We start from the raw sequence: 26,287 nt of genomic DNA, 5'->3' as shown, positions 1-26,287 counted from the left end.
GCTGGACAATCTAGTTACTCCCCGTATGTGTCGGGGTCCCCCAGTGCTGGATCTCATAAGCGGGACAGTGCGCGGGCTCTTTAAGAGGAACAGGGGGATTCTGTGTCACTGGGCCAAAATTCCTGCTGGTTTTTATGGCCTGAAGTTACCGGGACTTCTCTACCAGCTCTGGAACCCCAGGCTGGGGGCTGGGATCCCTGCTTCTCATGGGCGGCCTCTGCGGAGACGATCTCCCTCCCAATTAAAAAGGCGGCTCACGTGGGAGCCGGGCCAGCCCATCCCGCTTCCACCCCTCCCGCCTCAATGCGTCCTTCTCTCCTTCTCTGGTGCAGGACTTCCATGCAGCCAGCTTCCAGGCGGTTCTGATGGTTGCCCTGCATTTTAGTTGTAATTTTGATGTGGTTGCGGGAGGCGGAGAGTACAGGTGTTTGCACTGCCATCTTGGTTCTCCCAGCAGGCTAATTTTTAAGTTGGTATTCTTGTGTGGCCTGCGAATGTTATAAATATCCAATGGCCCTTGGCAGAAAGCAGGTTCCCCACCCTTGGCTTAGACCTAGCTTGGGGGCTGTGCTGGCTGCATCCCAAACCTCTGGGGACCCATTATCTTCATCCTGGCCACTCGTGTCTACATCTGCCGTCTCTGCTGCTGAAGTGACTCCTCTGGCCCCTGGTGAGGGGCGACAGGACACCCAGCAGGCTGAGCCCAGGCACCGAAGACTCGGGGTTAAGACTGGGTTACAAGCCTGGTTGGATTTTTGGTCACAGGCTACCAAATACCACGATATGGAATTCACATCAAAATATAAAACACTCCCCCGCCCCCCACAAGATGGCTGGTTTAAATCCCTCTTCAAAGAGTTGTTCCCTGTGGTGTCATCTGTATAATGAAAGGTGAGAGACCCCGTGGGGAATTCTGACAGCGAACATGTAATTGTTGTGTAACTTTAATATTTAAGTGGTATCGAAAGGTTACTGTCTTTGCACACTTGATTTTATTGAAGGTACAAACGCTTTTGATCATCTTTGGTTGTAGAACCAGAAGCTGGCAGAGGGACTGGGCGGTCCTGTCTGATCCCCTAAGCCTGCAGGGGACGAGAGCCCGTCCTGTAGGACAAGGTGGTGACACGGGCCACCCCTGAGCGAGGTGCTTGCTGACTTGGGGGCTGAGGGAAGCCAGGTGTCCCACCGAGCACCTGAAGAACCCTTTCTCCTCAAAAGCAGGATTGTATGGCCCAGACTTCCCGTCGCGGAGAACACGAGGAATAACCCTTGTTTTGCCAAGTGTGGTGGCAGATGTAGTTTAAAAATGAGGGCTCCGAGAATCGCCATTTAATGTTCTCAGGCGTCGCTTTTAGGGTCTTTGGTCCTTCTCTGGAGCCAGAGGCTGAGCTGCTGTCCTGGTGTCACCCAGGGCGGAGATTCATGCCACACTGCCCGCCTCAGGACAGTGAGGCCGCAGGCCCCCCCGGATGCACGGACTCCTTGGCTTCACATGGCTAAACCCTGAAACTGTTAAAAAGAGAAAAGCCTTGACAGCCATCTTCTAGCGGAGCCTCCGGCTGAGGAAGGAGGAAGGCCCGTGGCCGGCCCTGGACTGTCCCCATCCCACGCAGCTCACGGGCCCTGGACGCTGCTCTCTTCCTGGCCGAGTCTGGACTGTGTGCCCTTCTCCTTCGTTCTCTTCCAAACGGTTCAGAGGCTACAGGAAAATGCTCCCTGGAAGCATGACGGTGACCAGGCTCAGGTGCGGAGGTGGCCTCCCAGGTACACGGGAGGGGCAGTGTGGGGAGAGGCTGGCTTGTGGTCAGAGCTGGTGCAGCTTGCCCTGCTCCGTCAGCAGTGTCATGGCCGCAGCGTAGAGGAAGTAGCCCAGCACGAGGAGCAGGGCAAAGGGCAGGGGCCCGATGCGCAACAGAGAGGCCACAAAGAAGGCCAGCAGCAGTGACAGCAGCGTCCGGTAGCTGCCCAGGAAACGAAGGCTGAGCCTGGGGCCCCGGGCACGGCTGGCCACACGCCCCTGCCCCACAGGGCTCAGCAGGTGTTTGTCAGCCAGCCCCGGCTCCATGAGGTGGTATCTACAGAAGCTGCCGAGGAAGTCAGCCCGGGAACACAGGGCTCTCATCTGGCCTGCAAACTAGAGCACAGAGGCACAGGGGAGTGGGCAACAGGCAGGGGCCACACTTTCCACCAGCCCCTCCCTGAAGCTCTAGGATGGAAGGGACGCTGAGCTGAGGATGTGGCTTCCCACCCCACTCACCCTGTGGTTGATGGTGGAGGACAGCCGGAAGAGCAAGCGGACCAGGCTGGCAATCTCATAGCTCCGGATGGGCTGCAGTTCCGAGTCCCCCTGGTACTCGATGTCAAACTTCCGCAGCCCGTTGATGATCTAGAAGCAGCAGGAGAGGTGAGCCCCAGGGGACAGCGAGGCCACAGGAGCCGTCCAGAAAACACACCTTTGCAAACAACTCAGCAAAGTTGTCTCTGATTATGGGGGACGGGGACAGGCTGGTGGGACCACCAGCTGTGCTATCTGGAAAGCCCTGGAGAGCCAGGCCCCTCTGGGACATGGGCCTTACCTGGTACCGGCCCAGGGGGGTGAGGATGAGTCCGTCCTCACCCACGATGCAATCCGGGAGCTGCTTCTTGCCATTCTCATCCTGAGTTGTTCCCATGGCAAGTGTGAGCTGGGCGAGCTGGGCCTCGCTGAGCTGTCAGGGAGAAACTACTGCTTCAGTTTCCAGGTGAAGGGAGCAAATTGGTTTTCAACCCCTCGGCCTCTAACAACGATGGGACCCAGACAACATTGCAGGCACAGCCTGCCTCTCCCGCAGGAGCCCAGGAGCCCTGTGTGGCACAGCCCGGGCTAGGTCCTGGTCTGTGGCTGGTCCCGGGCTAAGCAGTGGGGTGAGGGCACGGGACCAAATCTGGGGAGGGGACGGCCTCACGGCTCATACTCGGAACATCTGGCACAGGTACTCCAGGGCCTTCTCCAGGTACTCGTCTGTCTTGCGGATGCTGTCCTGCCCCATGTCGTCCAGGTCATTGGCTGGGTAGGAGCTGTTTGTGTCCGAAAGGCAGAGGCCCAGCCAGGACAGAAAAGGGCGACTGGCTGTGCTCTCCCCGCACTGGTCAGAGATGGACTTGGCTGTCTGCTTGGCCTGCGTGATGAGCTGAGCCAGGCGCAAGACCTGCGGGCAGACGGGAGGTCACTGAGCTCTGGTGGCCGCCTCATGGCACCCAGCCCCCACCAGGTGGTCCCGGGGAAGCCTGCCAAGGGCCAGGAGGGTGGCTTCCACGTGACAACGATTTTCAAAAACTAAGGTGCATATTCTAAATGTGGGGAATTCCCAACAAACACTGCCTCTATTATTAGAAAAAAAAATTAGCCTTCACTGAACCTAAAAGGGGAGGAGAAAGTACTAGTATCTCCTCAACACCTAGTCTTCCTCCTTCCCCCCAGATGTGTGCACCCTTCTTGGCTCACTGTCCCAGAGGTTCAGGACGGCCCTGTGACTGGCTGAGCCGACTCACTCACCAGCGTCCGGACCTCTGGCCCGAACATCGGGGTGTATTTGCAGTCCTGGCCTTCCAGGCTGTAGACATGGCTCTTCACCTTGAAGGAGGTGTCGGTGACGGCCGGCGGCCAAGACGACAGGAAGCTGCCGGTGAGTGTGGGAGCCGAGAAGAGTCGGTGCTGGCGGTGGGCGATGACGAGTTCGGGCTCCAGGAAGAGCTGCTCGCCTGGAAAGCAGGACGCAAGCCTGGGTTTGGCTTCCAAGGACACAGAATATCCAGTTGCTGCTGGCAGGGTCCCTAAGTGCCTCCTGAGTTCCCGAACGGCAGTGAACATGCAGCGAGGGAGCCCAGGTCCTGATGCTCTCAGAGCCCTGCCAGTCTCAACAGGAAGCCAACACTCGCCACGAGGTAGCATAAAAAGCTAACGCCCAACAAAGCTGGCTCAGACGAAAGCAGGACAGGCGCCCAACTGCCACAAGCCACCAGGGAGATAGCTCAGAGATCTGCACCCCGCTCTGCCAGGCGCACTGAGCTACGGGGAAGACGGGGTTCAGCCAGGCTCAGACCTTCATCTTGCTCTGGGCACCAGGATTCCCTACAACACCCTTTGCCAAGGCCCCCCACAAGCCTGTGAGGCACATACAGGGTCTGTGGGTCCCTCTGGCTAAGGGCTTACCTTTCTGGATCATCTCAGCCAGGTTGGGCTGGGCAAAGACTTTGGCCACTCGGAACACCATCAGTGCGTTCTTGGGGCTGACCAGGTCAGTGCGCAGCGCGCGGCTCAGGAAGCCCACGAAGAGCTTGGTGTACAGCAGCAGGTTCTCCTGCACAAAGGGTGCCCTGGGGACCGGCAGCTACTCAGGGGCCAGATCTTCCACACACAGGTGTCAAGATCGGCGGCTGAGAGGGTCTGGGGGTGTCCAGGGAGGAGGCAGGACAGACTGGCAAGGCCTAGGCCCCCCAAGGACAATGGACTATCCCTAGAATGAGGCCCTTTCCGAGATGACCAAGACCATGGCCAGGGCACCACAGGGCACCGGAGGGGTGCCCAGGAGGAGGCGATCAGAGGTGCCGACGGAAGCCGGGGGGCAGCTGGGAGATGGTGGGGAAGTGCGGTGGCTGCTATGAACGAGCTGGTGAGGAAGGTTTGGGGGTGAGCGTGAACATAGATCCGAGTGAGACGATTATGGCAAGGAGACGGGGAAGAGGGTGACCTGCTATTTCCACAGGAAACCAGTCCCAGGCGAGACACAGCAGCATCAAGTGGGGCGCGGGCGGCCTGTGCTCCCCCTCAGAGAAGAGCCCTGAGGGCCCAGAAGCAGACCCCCTGGGGGAGGGCAGGGTGCAGGCTCACCATCTCTCGGACACACAGCGGGCCTGGCCATCACTACCCTGAGGCTGCTTCTCAGGCGCGTACCTCCAGGGCTGCAGGTAGCTTAACCACATCTCCAGGACCTGGCGAGACACGTGGACACAGTGGGCTGTGGGGGCAGGCGTTGGGCCTGATCCTTGGGCCATCTGGCCCAGGAGGGAGCTCAGGGAGCAGGGGCACGTTTCCAGCTGCAGGGCTTCGCTCTGCAGGGGTGGGCAGGGGTGCCACCACCTGGCTTCTTCCTGCACTGCCCTGAGAGGACACAGGGGTGTTCAGTGCACCCCTCGGATGGTCACTCTCAGTGTCCCCTCAGAAGGGGGCCAAGTGCAGCTCAGTGAGGCTAACGGGCCGACACTCACGGCTCTGAAGGACGCATCCAGGGGCCAGTGGCCGAAGCAGTGCTGCAGGAAGAGGTAGAGCTTCTGCTGGACGAACCTCGGGACAGCAGCCCTACGGAGAGGAAGTGGGTGACCTCACAAGTGAGCCCAGCGGCTCCTGCTTTAAGGACCAGCTCTGCCAGGAGGGGCACTGGGTTCCCTCTGGGGCTGAGACTTCGTATTTTTAGCCCCATTCTTCAGAGGAAGAAACCATGGCTCAGAGAGGTAAGGGGACATTCCAAGGATACACAGCACACATGTAGCCAATCCAGTGTGGCTCCTGTACACTTGTCAGCTTGGCTCACCACCCAGCCCCTTCGCTGCCTGAGGAGGGGGAGGGGGCAGCATAGAGCCCAATCTCCTGTGACAACTAAGCCACTCTGCTGAGAAGGGCCTCCTAGCCACTGGCCTTTTTGCCTGCCACTGGAGGAAGGGACAAGAGCATACAGGACAGGGCCTTCCCCTGGCCAGCCTGGCTCTTGGCGTATCGGCACGATGCTCTAACCAATTGCAGCCTGGCTTTCTACTGAAGAGGGCAGGCCTGGAGGGACAGGCCATGGCAGCCAGAGAAGCAGCTGGATGCCCCGCCCACCTTTGGGGCCAGGGCAGGGATGAGGAGACAGAGCCAGGAGGGGACAAGGTGAGGCCCCACACGCCCTGGGGAGTCAGTGGGCAGCACGTGTGCGGAGCACAAGGAGGCAGGCTGAAGCACAGCAGCCCTGCATACAGCCCCATACCCACCGTTTGAATTCCTCCAGGGGGCTGGTGGCATGGGAGTGGGCGGAGGGCGAGACCTGCTCGGGCTTCAGGCTGTTGGAAAAGGCGTGCAGGTGTTTGATCAGCAGGCGCACCACCAGCACGTGCTCCTCGGTGGGCGTGAATGACTCCTAAGGTTGAGAGGGGTGTAGTGTCAGGATCCAGGTTTTCTGAGCTGGAACCCCCAGGTCTGAACATCCCAGCAGGGCCCATCTCTCTGCTCTCCCCACAGGATGCATGGGCCAGGCTGAAAGCTGGACCACCTGGGGCCCCACCCATACCTGCCACCCGCTGATGACCCTGGCACCGCAGGGTCCGAGACAAGCTAAGAGTGGTGAAGCCTGCACAGTGTGCCTTGGGACAGCTGCTAAAAACCAAGGTCCAAGTGCTTCTCTACAGGCTTCAAACCCCCTTTTCAAACCCTCTGGGGGTGACTTGTCATTGCTGCCCATCTAGGTCGTCAGGGGTCCTCACCTCCTGGCCAGCCAGAGGATGAGGAGCAGGGGGCGGGCAGGCTGCTATCTCACCTGGGGTCTGAAGGGGTCCTCACCTCCTGGCCAGCCAGAGGATGAGGAGGAGCAGGGGGCGGGCAGGCTGCTATCCCACCTGGGGTCTGGACTCGGTATTCCCCTGCCTCCCAGGTGTGTGCAGACAGGCTGCCGTGGCCATAGCTTCCCCTTTCCAGGTGAACCTCTCCAGCTCCTCTTCCTGCCACAGCCCACCCTTCTACCTGCTCTCCCTTCTAGACACAGTCCTCCCTCTGCTGCTAATGGACCTATTGGTCAGCACAACCCCAAAGACAAGAACACTGTCAATCTTGTGAGCCGAACTTTTGATTCAGAGTCCTGTAGGATCTCTGAGAGCCAGACCCAGAGCAAAGCCTGTTTGCCAGCTGTTCAGGGATGGAGTGCAGGGTGAAGCCCCGAGTGGGGAAGGCAGGACCCACTGCCCCATGCCCCGCACTCTGGCTGTCCAGACCAACACGCTCCTCTCCCCACACTCACCTGAGCTCTTTGGGGCCGCAACAAACTCAGAAGAGCTCTTGGCAGCCTCATCCCAACCCAGAGCAGTGCTGAGCACAGCCCAGCCACAGACCTCTCATGGGCTGAGGAAGCCAGCCTCATGGACCTTGCCCACATCCATGCCACTCTCTGTCATGGAAATGCCTCCACAGGCCCAGGTGACCCCCCACCCCCCACCACACACACATCTAGGGATGATACTATGCTACTAGGTAATTTCCTTCTGCTTATCTGCATTTTAAAGTCTTTATGCAATGAATCTGCCTTGTTCTGAAGAAAAAAGCAAAAAGCATGGGCTATTTTAATAATAAAAGATTAGAAGGGCATCAATATCAGACCTGAGAACTCCCTGCTCAGAGCCCTCCCCCTTCTCATTCCTGACCTCTCTCTCTTACCTGGCCATGGACAGGGGAACCAGGATCCCCAATCCCATCTGGACCCATCCTTCCTGGGATTTCTGGAGAGCCGGCTCCCTGCCCCAGGCCCCCAGCAGTCACTGTAACCCCATCGGCTATGCTCCCTCTAGGTTTGTCAAGCCAATCTTCCAACTCCACACCCTCCTGAGCCAAAGCCCCACAGGAATCTCTGGTTACGCAGCAGGTGGCCTCCTTTTAAGGACACTTTTCCAAAGCCTATTCCAGGATCTTGGCCCTCCTGCTGCGGAGTGAATGCAGCCAGATGTTTCTCCAGGGACCCTCCCCAATAGAGGCTGGAGCGGCACCAACTTCTGTGCCCAGCTGGCCCATACTGAACCTTCTGGAACATGCTCTTCCCGCCTCACTGCAGCTGTGCTTCTGAGCAGAAACCCCAATATGTGCTGTGCACTGACAACCTATCCCAGCAAAACAAAACTTTGCACCTTGTGTTCAAATTCAATGTGTGCTCCCACGGACGGTGAAACAGACAGGCTCTGAGCACGGCTCCAGGCGCACCACTCGGCCGTTTCTGTCCAGACTTCTGGCCTCATCTCATACATCAATGAACTATGAGGCTGTCAGTCCTGAAACACCCTACAGGGCTGAACTCTACTTTGCTGCCCTCAACTCTGTCACACTATTCATTTCTGCCTAAGCCAGCCGTGGGCAAACTACGGCCCGTTTGAAATGAATAAAACTAAAAAAAAAATAGACCGTACCCTTTTATGTAATGATGTTTACTTTGAATTTATATTAGTTCACACAAACACTCCATCCATGCTTTTGTTCCGGCCCTCCGGTCCAGTTTAAGAACCCATTGTGGCCCTCGAGTCAAAAAGTTTGCCCACCCCTGGCCTAGGCAGACCAGTCTCCATGAGGTCACAAGAGACTGGGCCTGTAGAAGGCCGGGCCTGGGTCACCCAAGAACTGACAGCATTTCCAGGCCGGAGAACCAAGCCCAAAGCTTTCCTGCCTCTGCCTCACACACAGGCTCAGCTCAGCAGAACTGCACCCCTGGGCCTCGTGGCCTCAGTCACCTCAAGTACAGGCTTGAACCGCAGGGTGAGTTGGGCTCTACAGCAAAAGCAGAAATATTTCGCTTCCTCAAACTAGGGCCAAGCACGGAGCCGCCACAATACATAACAATTTGTGATACCTCAACTGGCTTGAGGCCTGACCAGGAAGATCTGATGACCCCATAGCCAGCAGGGATCGTGTGCCTCACTTCCTGCCACATGGCTGCACATCCCAAACCCTGGCTAGTCTACAAACCTGGAGGCTGGGCCAGGCTGAAGGGCCAGGCCACCCTCAAGCCCCAGGGCCTGGCTGTGTGTGGAACGGTCTCTGTATCACCCCCAGCAGGCCCCCAGCCATGCCCTCGCTTTACCACTGCACTGACATGAGCTCTGTGGCCTACACCACAGGGCAGGGGTGAAACGGAACAGATCAAGAGCAGCCAGTACTTGGTAGGCGTGGAGGGCCTGGAGGCTGGGTTGGGCAGGGCTGTGAAGGGCGCTGGAGACACTGAGTCGGTAGTGCAGAACCTCCAGCTGAGACAACAAAACAGAAGCCAGAGAAGGCGGAGGAAGGGGAGGAAGGGGAGGGGAGAGAGGGGAAAAGAAAAAAGTGAGAGCCCAGAGGTAAGAGAAAAAACAAAAACAAAAAACAAAAACAAAAGCATGTCAGTGACAATCCTAATAACCACAGCCCAGCAACCTCAGGCCAGTGAGACCACCCTCATAGCAACCCAGACCACGCCCTCCTAGCAGCACCCGCCAGGCAGGGGATGGACAGACCCTTCAGACCACCGGGAGGCCCCTCCATGCCACTGGGCCTGAAAGCCTCTCCAGCTCCCCGAGGTCGGCCTGACTCACTTTCCCTCCTGAGGGTCCCGCTCTGCCCTGACCCTGATGGCACTGTACACGCACACCATAGCCCACTAGGAGCCCAGGTGCCAACAACCAAGGCCCTGAAGGCCAGAGCCTCCGGAGAGAAACTTTTTAGGATCCAATTCTAGATGGAGGCCTCTCTGCCAAGAAAACAAAGCTATGTAATTGCCTAGACTTCCCTGGGTTGTCCTGAGGAAAAACTGACCAGCACAATTCCTATGTGTCTAAGATCCAATCAGTGTTCTGTCCTGAGGGCTGGTTCCTAAAGGCCGCACACAGTGAGCACAGCTCAGCCCGCCAGGCCCACCAAACGCCCTCCACACTCAACATTCCGGAAATGGTTAAAGGAGACACAAGCACTCCTTGGATCTAATTCTGGGAAGACCAGCCTCTCTCTACCTCACCGGGACCCCAACCCTCCAGATACACAGAGCCTTTCATTAGTCCCAGTGGCAAGAATCTGGCCATGGTCACACACTCCCTGAGCCTGGGATGCTGGAGATGACAGCTGAGCTCCCATGCTGCCTGGTCCCACCCCAGGACCTTCCACCCTCCCTCCCTGCAGCACCAAGGCCCGCAAAAGCAGCCCTCCGTCAGCCAAGCACAGCCAAGAGCCAGTCCAGGCACACATTCCACCCTGCGAGGGCCATGCCTTGGGCTGAGCAGCATGCTTCACACAGGAGAGGTCAGAACGAGTGTGCCAGACTCCAAGGAGACAGGCACAGCCAGAGACACGCGGAGCAGGGGTGAGAAGGAGCACAGCAAGAAGGTGTTGGCCACTCACAGCCTTCCTCCAGGCCAGACCTTGGGCTCAGCTGCAGCCCTCAGGAGGAATCAGGGCATACAGTTTTCCTGCTGGGTTCCTGTCCTGGCCGGTGGGGACACAGGGCAGCCTCATACCAGCCTGCAGGGCTGTGGCCATCCTTACTGCCCTTCCAGAAGCCCCACTCCTCAAGCTGGGTGGAGTGGAGGCCAGGCCTCCAGGGAGCGAGCATGCACTCTGCACCCAGCCCAGCCCAGCTCAGCCACGGACACACGGGGGATTTCCAGGAGCTACACTCCCCGCCTCCCTGAAACCAAAACTCACAAGGGTTTCTGTATGGTGCAGTGCATGCAGCATGGGCCTGGATAAACGCTAAGGGGCCCCAGATGAAGCAGACCTCCACAGCTGTCTTTCCCAGCTTCCTACACACCCAGTTGTTTCAGGTTTTGCTCTTCTGCCTCAATAGGAGGGAAAGGGCAGAACCTCTCTGATGCCTGGTGAGAACAACAACCTCCCCCCTCCCCGCCGAGACATCCTGAGCAGCTCTCACACACCCTGTGGTCTGACCAAGAGAAGGAAGCAAATGTGGGGAGAAGGGAAAGGCCCTCCTGCTCTGGCAAGGACAGGCACTGCCCCTTCCCCTTCCCCATGTGGACTCAGACTAGAAAGGCCTTTCTGCCTCGCCATCTGCTGAAAATGAAAGCGGCATGCTTCCACTGGCTCAGAAGACAGAACAAGCAGACAAGGAAGGCAGTGCAGCGAGGCGGCCTCTGCCTCTGCAAGACCAAGCCACGTGCACAGGGGCTGAGCGAGCCTCCCAGGACCCCTGACCACCGTGCACCAGCCAGGAACATGCAGAGTCAGCTCTGGAAGATGGAAGAGCAGTGCAAGGGCTTTGTGACCTGAGAGACCCAGGATGGAGTCCCCTGTTCTCCTCCTCCTCCTCCTATGTGACACCAAGGAAGCAGATTTGGGGACTTTAAAAGAGCAGCGGTGGGAGGGCTGCACCCCAACCCTCCACTGGGCAGAGCACTGGGACCACAGAACTGGTTGCTGAGACTCTGCAGCAGGAGCAGAACCCCCACTTCTCCCCAGAATCACAGAGCAGAAGTTACAGACAGCCATTTTCCATTTTTATAAAAACCATAGATCCTTCAAGGAAGGATCTGTCACTGGTACAAAGAAGCCAGGCACTGCAGTCTCATGGAGTAGGAGCCTAAGTGCCCATCTTACTAACTGAACAGAACTGTTCTACCCTGACAAGTCCAGTGGGCTATGGGCCCTGGGGACAGCGCCCCCAGAGGGTGCCAGGGTCTCGGCCACCTCCACAGCTTTACACACAAGTAGCCCAGTGAGAGAAGGGGGAGAGGTGAGGAGGAGGAGGAAACAGGCCAGGCCACATGCAGGAGGGTGTCAGACTCCACCCACCACAAAGCCTGCTGATGTGCAGAAGGTGGAGACCCAGGGTGGCCGGGGTCTGTCGGGCACCCCCTCAGCAGGAAAGCAGGAGGCGCTGTGATGACAGATGTGACAGACCAGACACAGCTCCCAGAAGCATCAGCGGCTCCCCTACCCGCAGAGCATGAGCACCACCACCTCATCTGTTCCTGCTGCCACAAGGGGCTCTGGAAGTAGCTCAGGAGGACCCCAGACAAGAGGCCTCCAGCCCTCAGGGTGCAAGCCCACCACAGAACCAAACCCACCTGCTGGTCAGCATCTGAGGGAGGGGTGGTTTCCCACCATCCAGCCCTTGAAAACTGACATCAAGGATAGAAAGTAGCAGGCTGACCAGGCACACCAGGACAAGAGCAGGGGATGGATAGAAACTATGGCAACATACCTTGGCATGAGGGGACTGCATTTTTTGGTACATCTCCAAGGAATAATGATGAAGCCACATTTCAACAAAAACCTGCAAAGGAGTATTAGCTGGTTAAATGAATTAGCAACAGTGTGAAGACTATTCAATGGAGGAAAGGACAGTGTTTTCAACAAATGCTGCTGGGAAACAGGATATCCACATGCAAATGAATGAAGTTGGACCCTTACTTAACACCATAAACAAAAAATAACTCAAAATGGATCAAAGACCTAAATGTAAGAGCTAAAATGATAAAATTCTTAGAAGAAAGCACAGGGAGAAACCTTCATGATATGGAATTTGGCAATGATTTCTTAGACATGACTTCAAAAGCACAGGCAACAAAGGAAAAATAGACAAATTGGACTTCATGAAAATGAAAAACTTTTGTGTGTCAAAAGATATTATAGACAGTCCAGCCAATGTTGCTCAGTGGTTGAGGGTCGACCTATGAACCAGAAGGTTATGGTTCGATTCTTGGTCAGGGCACGTGCTTGGGTTGCGGGCTCAATCCCAGTGGAGGGCATGCAGAAGGCAGCTGATCAATGATTCTCTCTGATCACTGATGTTTCTATCTCTCTTTCCCTCTCTCTTCTTCTCTGAAGTCAATAAAAATATATTTTAAAAAGTAATAAATAAATAAAAGATATCATAGAATAAAAAAGCAACTCAAAGAATGGAGGAAAATATTTGCAATTCATGTATCTGATAAAGGATTAACACCTAAAATATACAGAGAATGCCTAAAACTCAACAACATAAAAACAAACAGCACAATTAAAAAATGGGCAAAAGACTTAAATAAACATTTCTCCAAAGATAGACAAATATCCAATAGGACATGAAAAGATGTTCAATACCACTAATCATTAGAGCAACAAATCAAAATCACAATGAGATACCACCTCATATCCATAGGATGGGTATCATAAAAAGAACAGAAAATAGTGAGTGTTGGAGAGGATGTGAAGTAACTGGAGCCTCTGTGCACTGCTGGTGGGAATGCAAAACGGTGCAGCCACTGTGGAAAACAGTATGGCTGTTTTTAAAAAAAATTTAACAATTACTAGATAGCCCAGCAATTCCACTTCTGGGTATATACTCAAATGAATTGAAAGCAGGGTCTAGGAGAGCTATTTGCACATCCATGTTCATAGCAGCATTATTCATAATAGTCAATAGGTGGAAGTAAATCAAGTGTCCATTGACAGATGAATGGATAAACAAAATGTGATTATTTACATACAATGGGATATTACTAAATATCCTAAAAAAGGGAGGAAATTCTAACACATGCTATAACATGGATGAACTTTGAAGGTTCACTATACTAAGTGAAGTCAGCCAGTCATAAAATAAAATCATGATTCCACTTATATAGGCACCTAGAGTAGGTCAAATTCATAGAAATAGAGTAGCATGGTGGTTGCCAGGAGCTGGGGGAGAAGAAGAATGAGGAATTATTGATTAGTGGACACAGAGCTTCAGTTTTTCAAGATAAAAAAGTCTTGAGATCAATTACAACAATGTAAGTATACTTTAAAGTGGTTAAGATAGTAAACTTCATATTATGTGTATTTTACCATAATTCAAAAAAATAAAAATTAAAACAACCCTCCCGTTCTGTCCTATAAGCCCATGCCTTGGTCACCTGCCCTCCTCACGGCTGGCAGAACCCAGAGCCCACTTAGCTGGGCGCCGACTGAAGCACTGGGCCCCTCAGTGAACAGGGAAGATGATTCCAGATGCCCCACCTCCCAGTGCTGCTGACAATAACATGGAAGCCTCTAAAAACACAGCAACCCCCACGCCGAGAGTTATGTACCAGGTGGGAGGGACAGACCCCATCTTATCCACTCCAGATTGCCAATAAGCAATGTTGTAGTTGCCATCTCAGCCCCAGAATCCTGTGTCAGAACCAGCCTAACCGCACTCTCCAAGGTGAGATAGCAAGGCCCGGAAGGTGGCCAGCGCTGCGCTGTGGGAGTGAGCCAGACCAAGCCTGGGGGACAGGCTGACATGGGGCACTGCCACCTCCCCTGTGGGTCCCTAGTACAGAAGGGCCAGGGGCTGCCTGCTGACCAAGGTGAAGGCTTCAAAGGCCCTCTCTATTAAGCATCATAAAAATGTAGCCGGTACAGGATTTAATATCCACATGACAGTGATCACAGGAACCTTCCCAACCACATGGGAGCGCGTCAGAAAGGTGGGGTGGTGAGAACATTTACTCAGATTTATTGCAAACTACAAGACTGGGCAGTGATTACATCACCATGAGAAAAACAAAACAAAACCCTGCACAGGAAATCCTGGGATGAAAAACACTTGCAATGAGATACAGGTTAGACAGGTGGGTCAATTTCTTCCCGCCTATTTTCCTAAATGTCACAGAAGGGAAATATTGACAATTTAGAAGCACCATCCAGCTCAGGGGCAGTCCTTAGACCTCTGGCCCATGGGGTGGAAAGTGGTGAGCAGTTTATTTTGAAATGGAAGCAGAGCTGAGCTGCCTCAGTTCTCACCTGGAGTAGAGTTTCCGACCTCCAGATCTCATGGGAGGCAGGGTCTGCGTTCACAGATGTCTGATGAGAAATATGTCGCTTCAGCAGACTGGTGTGGTGGAGGCCATAGGAAGCAAAAGGCATGGCTGGAGTCCTGAGGAAGACAGAGAAACAGGCCTCCATTAGGGGCTCCTGATGGCATAACCAGGGGCAACCTGGACATCAAAATCAACGACCACAATAACAATTACAATCTGTTGAATCATACAATGACTCCCCAGCCCATGTGGATTTATACAAACAAATGGGAAGAGAATGTTTCCTAGTAAACAAAGAAGTGATGACATTAAAAAATTCATCACTTGGCACCATTCCATTAATAACTGATTTGGCCAAGGAGCACCAAGGGATGCTAACATTAAGTGATAAGTGTACAGTTTCAGAATATCTTCCCATTAAATTCCTCTTGTTAATTATTATTGGCACAAAGTACTTATTTAAATTTACAGCAGGAAAACATGGCCAACCCCCCCTTAGCCCAGTGATCAAGCTAATGTCGCCTATAATGGGGCACATAGACACCATGAGTCACCGCCGCAGAGCTCCTATCAAACAATGTCCAACCTGGATCCGATCATAAGAAAATACCCGAGAACCCAGGTCAAGGGCATTTTGCACGCACCTAGACTGCATGCTACAATGGTGTCAAGGTCAGAAAAGATTGAGATCCAGTTGCAGACTGAAGGGGACTATAGAGACAATTGTATGTAGTAAGTGACCCTGAGCTGAATCCTAGTCAGGTAACTGCCATTGATGGGATAGCTGGTGAAGCCCCAGTGGTGTCTGAGGATTAGACAGTGGCCTTGTAGCAATCCCTGCTCCCTGACTTGGAGAGAAGTGCTGTGGTTATGAAGGAGTGTGCACTCACTATTAGGAGATACACTCTGAAATATTAAGAGATAATGGGCATATCTATAACTTACGTAAAGGACCCAGAAAAAACATACAGATAGAGGATGAAAACAATTTAGAAATCTCTGGCTGAAGGGTCTATAGTAGTTCTTTATGTTATGCATAGCAACTTTTTTGTAAGTCTTAAATATGTAAAAACAAGCAGACAAAATCAGGCCCAGAAAACCATGTGGCAGCTGCAGTCTGCCTGTGAGAAGGTGTGATTCTGGTCCACCCCCAAGTCCCCCCTCTCCTCTTTCAATCCCCTTCCCTTGGGGGCATCTGTCCATATTTGTGAGCTTGGGGTATGGCATGTGCCAGATGTGGGGTGGGCTAGCATGTGCAGGAAAGCCTGCCTGCAGCCTCCCAGGGAAGGAGTTGGGCCAGTGAGGTGCAGGAGGGTCAGAGGAGCACGGGCAGTGGCTGTTAGGGCAGGAGGATCTCCTGGGGAGAGCCAGCTAGAAGGCCCCGTTCACCTCCAGGCTGCACAGTAACGGCCTGCTCACTGACATAAAAGGCTCTCCATCCCAGGAACTCTGGCTCGGGCCAAGACCTGGTTCTCGAGTCACACAGATTCCTACTACTTCATGGATCACATAACAATGTTTTGGTCAACAACACTGCTGCTTCAGCAGCACATATACTAAAATTGGAACCATACAGAGAACGTTAGCACCTCAGTGTAGGGAATGGATGCTGCATGAGGGGAGGGATGCTATGGGCAGAACACAGCCCGTTTTCACAGCAGGGCCATGCAGCCACAGGGCCTGACCACTTCAGGGATGGTCACTGAAAACCAAAACAGACATCCTCCTTACCCCTGCACTCTAGTCTGTGCTATGGCAGCTGGGGTGGGGGCATCTCAGGCATAAGAAAAACTGGGGAGCCCTGGACAGAGTGGGCACCATTGTTGCATGAGCAGTGCTCACTGACCAGGCTACTCCTTTGTAGAATAGCTAGTGGCAGGCACGGGATACCTCAGGTACTGGCCAAAGGCCAGGGTAGCCGGAGAGCCTTACCTGGGAGCTGGTGAGGGGCTGGGCCCCCCGGGACTGGAGGAGAGTGGGGGGAGCACGCTGCCTTCTGTGGGCAGGAACCACGATAGGTACCTGTCCACCAGGATGAAATAGGCACAGTCTGAAGTACGAACATGGAGGGCCCCGGGGAGTGGCTAAAAAACAAAACTCGAGTTAGTGGGTGGCACTGGGCCCCGCCCCAGGCTGCTGACCCCAGCAATCACACGAAAGCCTTGGGATGTGGCTGCTTCCCTGAGGCCAGCCCACGCGCACTGACGGTGGTGCCAGGAGAAAAGCCCCCATCACAGGCAGCCTGACTAACCCTCAGTCCTACCCGCCTGTGACCCCTCCACTCTGCCCCACTGTCTGGTCAGCACCTCCTATGGGAAGCCCCCTGACTGCCACTTAGGGTGCCTGTCACCCGACATCACCTGTCAAGTCCGCCCACCAGTCTATTGCCCTAAGTGAGAATGGCCTGAAGGACAAAGACTGGAGGAGGGAGGGAAGGAAGACCCAGAGAAATGAGGCAGGAAGGGAAAAGGAGAAATGGAAGACAAAGCAAGGCTGGCAGCTGGCTCCCAGGCAAATCCCAAGCTCCCCTTGCTGGGTGAAAACAAGAGCCCAGGGCCACGCCCCCCACCCTCCCAGGGGTTTCCAGTAAAGCAAACTCTGTTCAGAGGAATCCCTTCTGTACCTTTTGAGTGATGAGGCTCAAAGCGAAAAAGAACATGTAATACTCGAACGGATCTGAAGGCAGGATCAGGGGACAAACGGCAGGGCAGTTGGGCCACCGCACCCCCACCGACCCCACACTGTGCTGGCCACCCCAGCCTCCCTACCCATGGGGTCAGCAAAGGATACTGAGGGCCAGGTTCAGGCCGAGGCCCCCGGTGGGAGGGAACTGGACCTTATTGTGGTACAGAGGGCTATCAGGGACCACATGCTCCTGGATGGATGCCTTCACGGGGCCCTGCGGAGAGAGGGAGGCAGGCTCGCAGGCAGGCTCTGGCTCAGTGCCCCACATGTGCAGCCCTTTGGGAAGGCTGCTGAGGAGGCGGCCAGCATATGGACCCTGTTCATGGGAACAGCACTACCCTCTGCATAGCACTTGAGCAAGCTTTCACTTAGAATCTCTCATTTATATATATAAAATCCTAAGTGACAGGCTGATCGGCTGGTAACTATGACAAGCACTGACCACTAGGGGGCAGACGCTCAACGCAGGAGCTGCTGAGTGACAGCAGCTTTGTAGAGTGCCCTCTCACACTTTGGGACCCCTTGGGGGGTGTTGGACTGCCAGTTTCAGCCCCATCCCTACAGGCCAGGCTGAGGGACCCCACCAGTGCATGAATCCGTGCACTGGGCCTCTAGTATCATCATAAAGACCGACCAACAGCAAAGACAGCAGCTGTGCACATTTATGAGCTAAATGAATCCCATCTCCTCTGCTTTTCATACCCACCGAGTAAGTCACCTGTTGTAATCAGTCACATGGCCCTGCTGATCATCTAGCCAGTAGCAAACCGGGCAGCATGGTGCCTTCCCCATTGGCAGAATTTGTGATGATCTTAAAAATTCCAATTTGTGATGCCTCCTTGACCCTGAACAGATACCATGGCATTCTCCTGCCCACTGTGACAGCCCCTCTGAGCCCCGGCCCACCTACCACCACTGCAACCACTGTCTGGGGTCTCTGCCCAAGCACAGCTTTCACCCCAGGGCTTACTTACAGGCAGGTAGGAGACAGGAAAGTCAAACTTATAGTCTTCAGCTTGAAGTTTATATACCAACTTCATCATTGGGCCACTGAACATGAAATTAAGACAAGAAAAGCAGGCAAATGAACTGCAAATCATCTTGCTTTGATTTGTTTCTTAACTTTGAAAAATACAATGATTTAAAAGTGGGATCACCAGAGGAAACATCCGGCTCCTCAGGTGACAAACCTACCTACCCAGGGTCTAGAAATTCCATCGCAATGCTGTATTCGACAGGGCTCACACGTCCCTGTAAGGAGCGGAGGTTCCAGCCGATGAGAACACCGTCCAAGCTGCCGAAAATGCTCTCTACCAGCCATGGGAAGATGGCATGCAGCTCCTGAAACAGTGTGCGGGTGAGGCCTTGGGCAGGCTTGCTGAGGACCAGAGCTCAATGCTGGGCTGTGTGCCAGCTCTAGTCCTGCACCTCATGCTGCCCACTTCCCTAGCTGGACCTGAGCTCTGAGCATGTCACTCCCTGGTTCAAAAGCCCACAGGACCAGCCCGGCACCCACAGGAACCCTGGCACAACAGTGCCAACAGGAGAGCAGCAGCCTTGGACCCTTTCATCGTGGTTATGGGGCATATCAAGCAGTATTGTTTTACATGTGGGCCAGTTAAATTAGTCACCATATTTAAAAAGAGAGCTTTACTAAGGGAGGCAATGTTCTTCTCAAAGTGAGCCCTTGAAACTGAGACTTGCTGTCATTTGGTAGTAACTCCTTGTCCAGGCCGGCTTCTTGAACTTACCTCACTTACTACTAATTGACAATTCTGGGTGTGATGGGAACACACATTTTCAGTATTTACACCAGAGTTTCTCCACTTTGGTACTGTTGACATTTTAGGCTGAAAACTTCTTTGTTGTGGGGGTTGCCCTGTGCATTATGAGACGTTTTACCAGCATGGCTGGTCTCTACCACTTGATACCAGTAGCACCACTCCTCTGTGATAATTAAAAATGTCCCTGGACATTGCCAAGCATCCCGTGTGGGACAAAAGCATCCATGGTAGAAAACCCTGGCTTACATGTTCACATGTTTAAATGTGTCCACATATGCGACAGTCACAATGCCGGTCAGGCCTCTGTGTAGGGCAGGGCTCAGAGGTGGAAACCAGGGACTGTAAGAACATTTTTCAAGGATAGCATGAGACATGCCCCAAAGAGATGCTAGCAGAGCTGTACCTTTGCTGGAAAATCCTCTATGACTTTAACCAAGTCTTGGCACCGCTGTGCAAAGGGCTTATTTATTGCGTCAGCTTTCAGGCTAGCCTATAAGAAACCGAAAAAATATCATGAACATATTCATTTTGCAGCTTTTGATGATATTCTGGCTCGAGTCAAAACAGAAACCCAAGTGATAGGCAGGAGTGAGATACACACCACCAACCTGATTCCCCAGCACCTCATACATAGGTCAGGCATATGTCAGTGCCCTAAAGGATGCAACTGGAAGAGAGGCTGAGGTACCATGCCTTCTAGACAAGTAACTATCAGGCTTGCTTCCCAGCAGCCTCTGTTAGGCATCCCCAGTTACCTCAAAGAACTGCATATTACCAAAATAAAACTGACTTCTGCTTGACCCACAAGCAGGGGGTCAGCCCCACATTCAGGAGAGGCCCCTATGGAATAGGGCTCCCCTCATAGACCACAGAGTGTTCACCAAGTGTGTATGCAATGAATGGTAAATTCCCTATAGGACTGCCCACCCATGATTTACACCACTGTGACCATCAGTAAGAATGCCCAAAATAAATGTTGCTATTTAAGCCCTTAACTAAAACGTCTTTTATTTAGTGATAATGAACCTACTGAACCTTCATAACCTTAAGAAACAGGCAGGGATCCCAAGAAATCAGAAAACACCAATGAGAAAGAATAAATGCACCCCTATGTTCATAGCAGCAAAATTTATAACAGGTAAGATTTGGAAATAGCCTAAGTGCCCATCAGCAGATGAGTGGATTAAAAAACTGGTACAACTACACAATGGAATATTATGCTGCTGTTAAAAAAAAAAGAACTTTTACCATCTGCAATAGCATGGATGGAACCGGAGAGCATTATGCTAAGTGAAATAAGCCAGTTAGAGAAAGATAAATATCACATAATCTCACTAATTTGTGGAATATAATGAACAACATAAACTGATGAACAAAAATAGATCCAGAGACACAGAAGGATCAAACAGACCGTGGAACCTCGGAGGGAAGGCAGGCGAGAGTGGGGGATCATAGCAGCATTATTCATAATAGTCAATAGGTGGAAGTGACCTGATTCTAGGTGCAGGTCAAATTCATAGAAATAGAGTAGCATGGTTGTTGCCTGGGCATATAAGCATAACCAAAGGACACAGACAGTAGCGGGGAGGGGAATTGTGCTGAGGGGTGGGGGGGAGGGAGAGTGAAGAGCAGCCAGGAAAGAGTCAATGGGGGGGGAAAGGAGATATATGTAATACTTTAAACAATAAAAAATTTAAATTTTTTAAAAAAAGAAGTAATAAAGACAAACAGAAAAGGTAAAAAAAGAAAGAAATAGGCAGGGACCTTGCAAGATGACAACATAGGTAAATGCCTGTACTCGCTGCCTCCCCCAACCACATCGAAATTACAACTAAAATACCGAACCACTATCATTCAGAACCGCCTGAAAGCTGGTTGAATGGAAGTCCTACAACTAGAGAAGTAAAGAAGAAAGCACATTGAGACTGGTAGGAGGGGCAGAGGCGAGGACCAGGATGGTCTGACACCCACCTGTGTTGCTTTTTTAATTGGGAGGGAGATCGTCTTTGCGGAAGCTGCCCAAGAGGAGCAAGGGGTCCCAGCCCCACACCAGCCCTCCAGCCCATGGTTCCAGAACTAGGAAGAGAAGTCCCTGTAACTATGGGCTGTAAAAACCAGTGGGGATTGTAGCTAAGAGACACAGAGGCTGCTGGAGACCCAGCTGTTCCTTTTAAAGGGCTGGCGTACAAACACACTTAGATTCAATACCTCTGAGCTTCAGCACCGAGTGGCTCTGGAGGACTCAGACACATATGAGGAGGAACTGGACTGTCTGGCATCGGGGCAGGAACCCAAGGGCGGCTTTCTCCGAGACAGGGGTGCTTTCAAGGGTCATTGTTCCTGTGCTGGGACCTCCCCTATTATAGGGCTGACTGGCAGCCATATCTGGCAGCCCACACTGTTTGCTCCACCCTAGGGATTTCCTAACCATGCCTCATCCAATTTGCAGCCCCACCCAAGCTGTTTGCAGCAGCTTTTCCATATGAATATCCTGTCCTGGCTCAGGCTTCAGACTTTGCTAAAATCTCTCAAACAAGCTGCAGCTGGTGACAGCATGCCCCAAAACTACCAATAAAAGGCCCACAACCAGCATTAGCATGAGCCAAGCCTGCCTTGCTTCACAGCTGGGCCTCGCCTCCTGCACAGCAGCTCTCCCACTGTCTTTGCAGCTGGTCCTCACAGCCAATTGGCCTGGAGGTCAACTCCTCCCAGAGACGCCAACAGCAATCAAGGCTCAACTACAAGACTGTGCATACAGCCCACACACTTAGAGTGTCCAGCTTAGGTGACTAGGAGGTTGAGCCACTGGGCCCTACAGGACACCTACTACACAAGGCCACTCTACCAATTCCAGGAGACATAGTAGCTCTACCTAATACATAGAAACAAACACAGGGAAGCAGCAAAAATTCAGAGACAAAGAAACACATCACAAATGAAAGAAGTGGAAGCAAACAAACTACTGGATACTGAGTTCAAACCACGGTTATGAGGTTACTCAAGGATCTTCATGAGAGCTTCAAGGGACTAGTGAGACTTTCAAGGATTTTAGTGAGAATTTCAATGTCATGAAATTGGACCAGTCAGAAATTAAGCATACACTAACTGAAGTAAAGAACCATTTACAGGGATTCAACTAGAGGATTCCGAGATTCAAGTCAATGATTTGGAATATGAGGAAGCAAAAAACACCCAATCAAAAGAGAAAAAATAAAAATAAATAAAAAAATATGAAGAAAGTGTAAAGAGTATTGGCCTCCAAGTCGCTGAAGAGTGAACACCCCAAACAATCCCGAAGCGCCACCCCCCCCCAAAAAAAAGAGAGAGAAAGAAGAAAGTGTAAAGAGTCTCTGGGACAACTTCAAGCGTACCAACATTAACATTACGGGGGTGCCAAAAGATGAGAGAGAGCAAGAAATTGAAAACCTATTTGAAGAAATAATGACAGAAAACTTCCCCCACTTGGTGAAAGAAATAGACTTACAAGTCCAGGAAGCGCAGGTAGTCCCAAACAAAGAGGCCCACACCAAGACACATCATAATTAAAATGCCAAGGGTTAAAGACAAAGAGAATATCTTTAAAGCAGCAAGAGAAAAGCAGTTACTTACTTATGAAGAAGGAGGAGGAAGGAAGGAAGGAAGGAAGGAAGGAAGGAAGGAAGGAAGGAAGGAAGGAAGGGAATGGGGAGAAGGAGGAGAAGGAGGAGGAGGAGGAGGGGGAGAAGAAGAAGAGGAAGAGGAGGAAGAGGTAAAATATATGAACAATAAAATGGCAACAAATATATATCAACAATTGAATCTAAAAATCAAAATAAATGAACAGAAACCTAATGAACAAAATAAACTGGTGAATAAAACAGAATCAGAGGCATGGAAGCATGGAACAGACGAATCTCAGAACGGGGGAAGAGAGGGCGGGAAGAGATTAACCAAAGATCTTACCTATGGACATAGACGGTAAGGTGGTGAAGGCATGGGGTGGGGTGAGAACTGGGTGGAGGGAGGCAATGAGGGGAAAAAGGGGGAACATCTGTAACACTCTCAACAATAAAGATTAAAAAAAAAAAAAGGAAATTATAGAAAGGAAACAGGCAGGTTAAAATCCACATATGGCTGAGGGCGGAGGGTGGGGCGGGAACTGGGAGGAGGGGAGTTATGGGGGGGAAAAAAGAGGAACAAATGTAACCTGAACAATAAAGATTTAATTAAAAAAAAAAAATCCACATATGGCTTCAGCCAAGTGCTGACACTAATCATGAAGACCATGGAAAGGCCAGAAAGCGTTCAGGACAAGAACTAAGGAAATCTACCTGAGTTCATGGGGTGTGTACCTTGACTACACAAAGAAAAAGAAGCCTCCACACACATGGATGGAGATCAAGAGGAAATGTCAGAGTTGCAATGAAGAGGGCTTTGCCCAAGGATATCTAAGGCCTTGTCCACCTTCAAACAAGGGTAGAGTCTATGGGGCCTCAGTCAGAGGTAAAGACTTGGGCTGTGTAGGCCACAGGTTGGATCTGTTGGCTCTAGAGCAGTGATGGCGAACCTTTAGAGCTCAGCCTGTCAGCATTTTGAAAAACCCTAACTTAACTCTGATGCCGTGTCACATATAGAAATTTTTTGATATTTGCAACCATATACATAGCCTATTTCAGCTTAGGAAGTACTTCCACAAATATTTCTCATTTGACCCTTGCAATTCTGTGAGATTAAACACCTTCGTTCTTATTTTATATGTAAGGAAACCAAAGCTTAAAAATGTGGTCACTTGTCTAAGGTAAGAAAGGTCTAGAGCAGTGGTTCTCAACCTTGGCTGCACATTAGAATCACCTGGGAATCTTTTTAAAATCCTGATTTCTGGGCCTCATCCTCCGGAAATTCTGTTTCTTTGTTACTAATGTTGTGGCCCCGCCCCATAACAAAGAAACAGAATTTCTGGAGGATGAGGCCCAGAAATCAGGATTTTAAAAAGATTCCCAGGTGATTCTAATGTGCAGCCAAGGTTGAGAACCACTGCTCTAGAGGGTGCACCAAGGAAGAATGTCCTTCCAAATAAATGTTTATCTCAAGTATCTTCTGGGAACTGAAATTTGAACCTTTCACCACTGGTATCTGTCTTATGCTTAACTTCTCAGCATCATATTTAATATATATATGATAATCCTCATCCGAGGATGTTTTTTCCAGTGATTTTTAGAGAGAGTGGAAGGGAGGGATGGGGAGGGGGGGGGAGAGACACATCGATGTGAGAGAGACACATTGATTGGTTGCCTCCTGCACTCACCCCGACCAGGGCTGGGGATGGAGCCTGCAACCCGGGCATGTGCCCTTGACCGGAATAGAACCCGGGACCCTTCAGTCCGCAGGCTGACGCTCTATCCACAGAGCCAAGCCAGCCAGGGCGGTCCCTCAGCTTTGAGCTGACACTCACACGGGCAGTTGATATTTACCAGTAGGAAGCTGGGCTGTTGCAGGTGAGGGAATGCCATAGTAGCCTCTGGTGGAGTTGAAAACGGCCGTCTTAGGAAACCACTGTGGAAAAGCAAATAAGAAATCTCAACCTCTGCCAAACAGAATACGGAATCGTTTCACAATGCCCAGGAGGACATCTGTATAACTCATCACACACTGCATTCCATGTCCCATGTGTTATAGAAATGCCATTCTCATGCAGCCCACAGTGGCCAGCTTCAGAGACACGTTTGCAGTGGCAAATCCTTGCTAATACGTGGTAACGCTTGTATAGCACTTGCTATGTGCCAGGCCTGGTTCTAGGGACTCTGCACATATTTCTCATTTACTTCTCAGTGGCAACCAGAATTCTAAAGATAGCCCTCCAAGTGCCGGCCCCTGGTTATCCAATCACAACCATCTGGATATTGCTGTGAAAGAATTTTGCAGATACAATTTAAAGTGTCAAGTCAGTGGACCATAAAATACAGAGCAGCCTTGGCTGACAGCCAGCGAGGAAACAGGGACCTTAGTTCTACAACTCCCAAGAACTAGATCCTGACAGCAACCTGAGTAAGCTTCGAAGCAGATTCTTCTCCAGAGCATCTAGATAAGAGCAAAGCACCATGATTTCAGCCTTGGACTGAGCAGAGCAGAAGCATGCCTAGCTCCAATGATGGGTTACTGCTGGCTTTTCCTTGCGCAGCTTTGCCTACTGGCCTGAGTAAGGGCACTGAGGTGGCAACTGACAACTTAATGTGGATGGAGAGGTTGGGTGCAAGGAGACGGTGTAGGCAGCTGAGAAGCTGGCAGGCGATGCACATATCTGTCATATGGCAATATAAACACCTCCACGTTTTTTCCCCCAACTCTTAAACTAGCGATCAGTTTCAGTTTTAAAGAAAACTTAAGACAAAACACCTCGGTCCTGAATCAAGTGGTCAAGAGAACTATTCCAAAACTATCAAAACAGCATAAAACCCTGAGTTGCTTGCAAAGGGCAGAGCTTTAGGACGAGGCGAAAGCACCTCCTTGCTCAGAGGGAGTCTGGGCCAGGCAGGGGCCAAAGAAATGAGGCCAGAGGTGCCAAACGAGGGGTCTTTCCAAGGCAGGCAGTGCCTCTTACACAGGTCTCCGACCCTGACTTGGTCTGCTCCCCCCTCGCCCCCCATCACCCCTTCTGTGCTGTGCACCGAGCGTCCGCTTCATCCTAACACTTCAGCAACGCCTTTCCTCAGGAGCTGCTTCCGACCTAGTTTTGGGGTTTCTTCTGAGACCGGCAGCCCTCAGGCATCGCTGATTCTGCCAAGCAAATCACGCTACTGCCAAGGACTCCCTCTCAGTGGTCCTCAACCTTCTGGCCCTTTAAATACAGTTCCTCATGTTGTGACCCAACCATAAAATTAATTTCGTCGCTACTTCATAACTGTAATGTTGCTACTGTTATGAATCGTAATGTAAATATCCGATATGCAGAATGGTCTTAGGCGACCCCTGTGAAAGGGTCGTTCGACCGCCAAAGGGGTCGCGACCCACAGGTTGAGAACCGCTGCTAGCTGCTCTGAGGGGCCGAGCAGGCTCCCCTTCGTCGCTCACAGCTGCCCTGAGGAGCAGGCACTGGGCAACATGCCCCGTGCCACGGATGAGGAGACTGGCTCGCACAATGGGAGGAAGGCTCGGGCCGGGACCCACACCCGGCTCTTCTTCCTACACGGTTTGTTGAGTCCAAAGCCCAAGTTTCACTCGCAGCTTTCCTTCCTCCAACTCGTTCAATGAACGTTCACCGAGGACCCACCGGGGCTGGATGTGCGAGCCGCGCGGGAAGGCGGCATGAGGGCGGAGCCCAGGCCCCAGGC

At 52.1% G+C, this 26,287-nt stretch overlaps 1 protein-coding gene across 4 annotated transcripts in view; it reads right to left on the bottom strand.

The window, feature by feature from the left end:
* Positions 1 to 928: 928 nt before the first annotated feature.
* Positions 929 to 26,287, bottom strand: part of SMPD4 (sphingomyelin phosphodiesterase 4, neutral membrane (neutral sphingomyelinase-3)) — a 26,268-nt gene continuing 909 nt past the window's right edge. Inside the window, exons 2-20 of one of the 4 annotated variants that reach the window (XM_005875517.2) lie at positions 24,431 to 24,512; positions 19,384 to 19,470; positions 18,395 to 18,537; positions 18,171 to 18,246; positions 17,302 to 17,410; positions 17,135 to 17,187; positions 16,444 to 16,595; positions 14,495 to 14,627; positions 11,952 to 12,023; positions 8,923 to 9,009; positions 6,007 to 6,152; positions 5,248 to 5,338; positions 4,871 to 4,971; positions 4,193 to 4,356; positions 3,536 to 3,741; positions 2,955 to 3,188; positions 2,577 to 2,708; positions 2,258 to 2,386; positions 929 to 2,134 (exon numbers count right to left, since the gene is read on the bottom strand). In XM_005875517.2, coding sequence (XP_005875579.1) covers positions 1,805 to 2,134; positions 2,258 to 2,386; positions 2,577 to 2,708; positions 2,955 to 3,188; positions 3,536 to 3,741; positions 4,193 to 4,356; positions 4,871 to 4,971; positions 5,248 to 5,338; positions 6,007 to 6,152; positions 8,923 to 9,009; positions 11,952 to 12,023; positions 14,495 to 14,627; positions 16,444 to 16,595; positions 17,135 to 17,187; positions 17,302 to 17,410; positions 18,171 to 18,246; positions 18,395 to 18,537; positions 19,384 to 19,470; positions 24,431 to 24,469 — 2,484 coding nt within the window. In that variant the 5' untranslated portion in view covers positions 24,470 to 24,512 and the 3' untranslated portion in view covers positions 929 to 1,804. Of the gene's footprint in view, positions 2,135 to 2,257; positions 2,387 to 2,576; positions 2,709 to 2,954; positions 3,189 to 3,535; positions 3,742 to 4,192; positions 4,357 to 4,870; positions 4,972 to 5,247; positions 5,339 to 6,006; positions 6,153 to 8,922; positions 9,010 to 11,951; positions 12,024 to 14,494; positions 14,628 to 16,443; positions 16,596 to 17,134; positions 17,188 to 17,301; positions 17,411 to 18,170; positions 18,247 to 18,394; positions 18,538 to 19,383; positions 19,471 to 24,430; positions 24,513 to 26,287 lie in introns of those variants that run through there. The other 3 variants (XM_014547111.1, XM_014547112.1, XM_005875518.2) reach the window with 3 other exon arrangements.

This window comes from Myotis brandtii, unplaced genomic scaffold (genome assembly GCF_000412655.1).
Source record: "Myotis brandtii unplaced genomic scaffold, ASM41265v1 scaffold463, whole genome shotgun sequence".
Classification (NCBI taxonomy): domain Eukaryota; kingdom Metazoa; phylum Chordata; class Mammalia; order Chiroptera; family Vespertilionidae; genus Myotis; species Myotis brandtii.
Note: the sequence above shows the minus strand (reverse complement) of the source record. Positions and strands in the feature narration are given on the sequence as shown.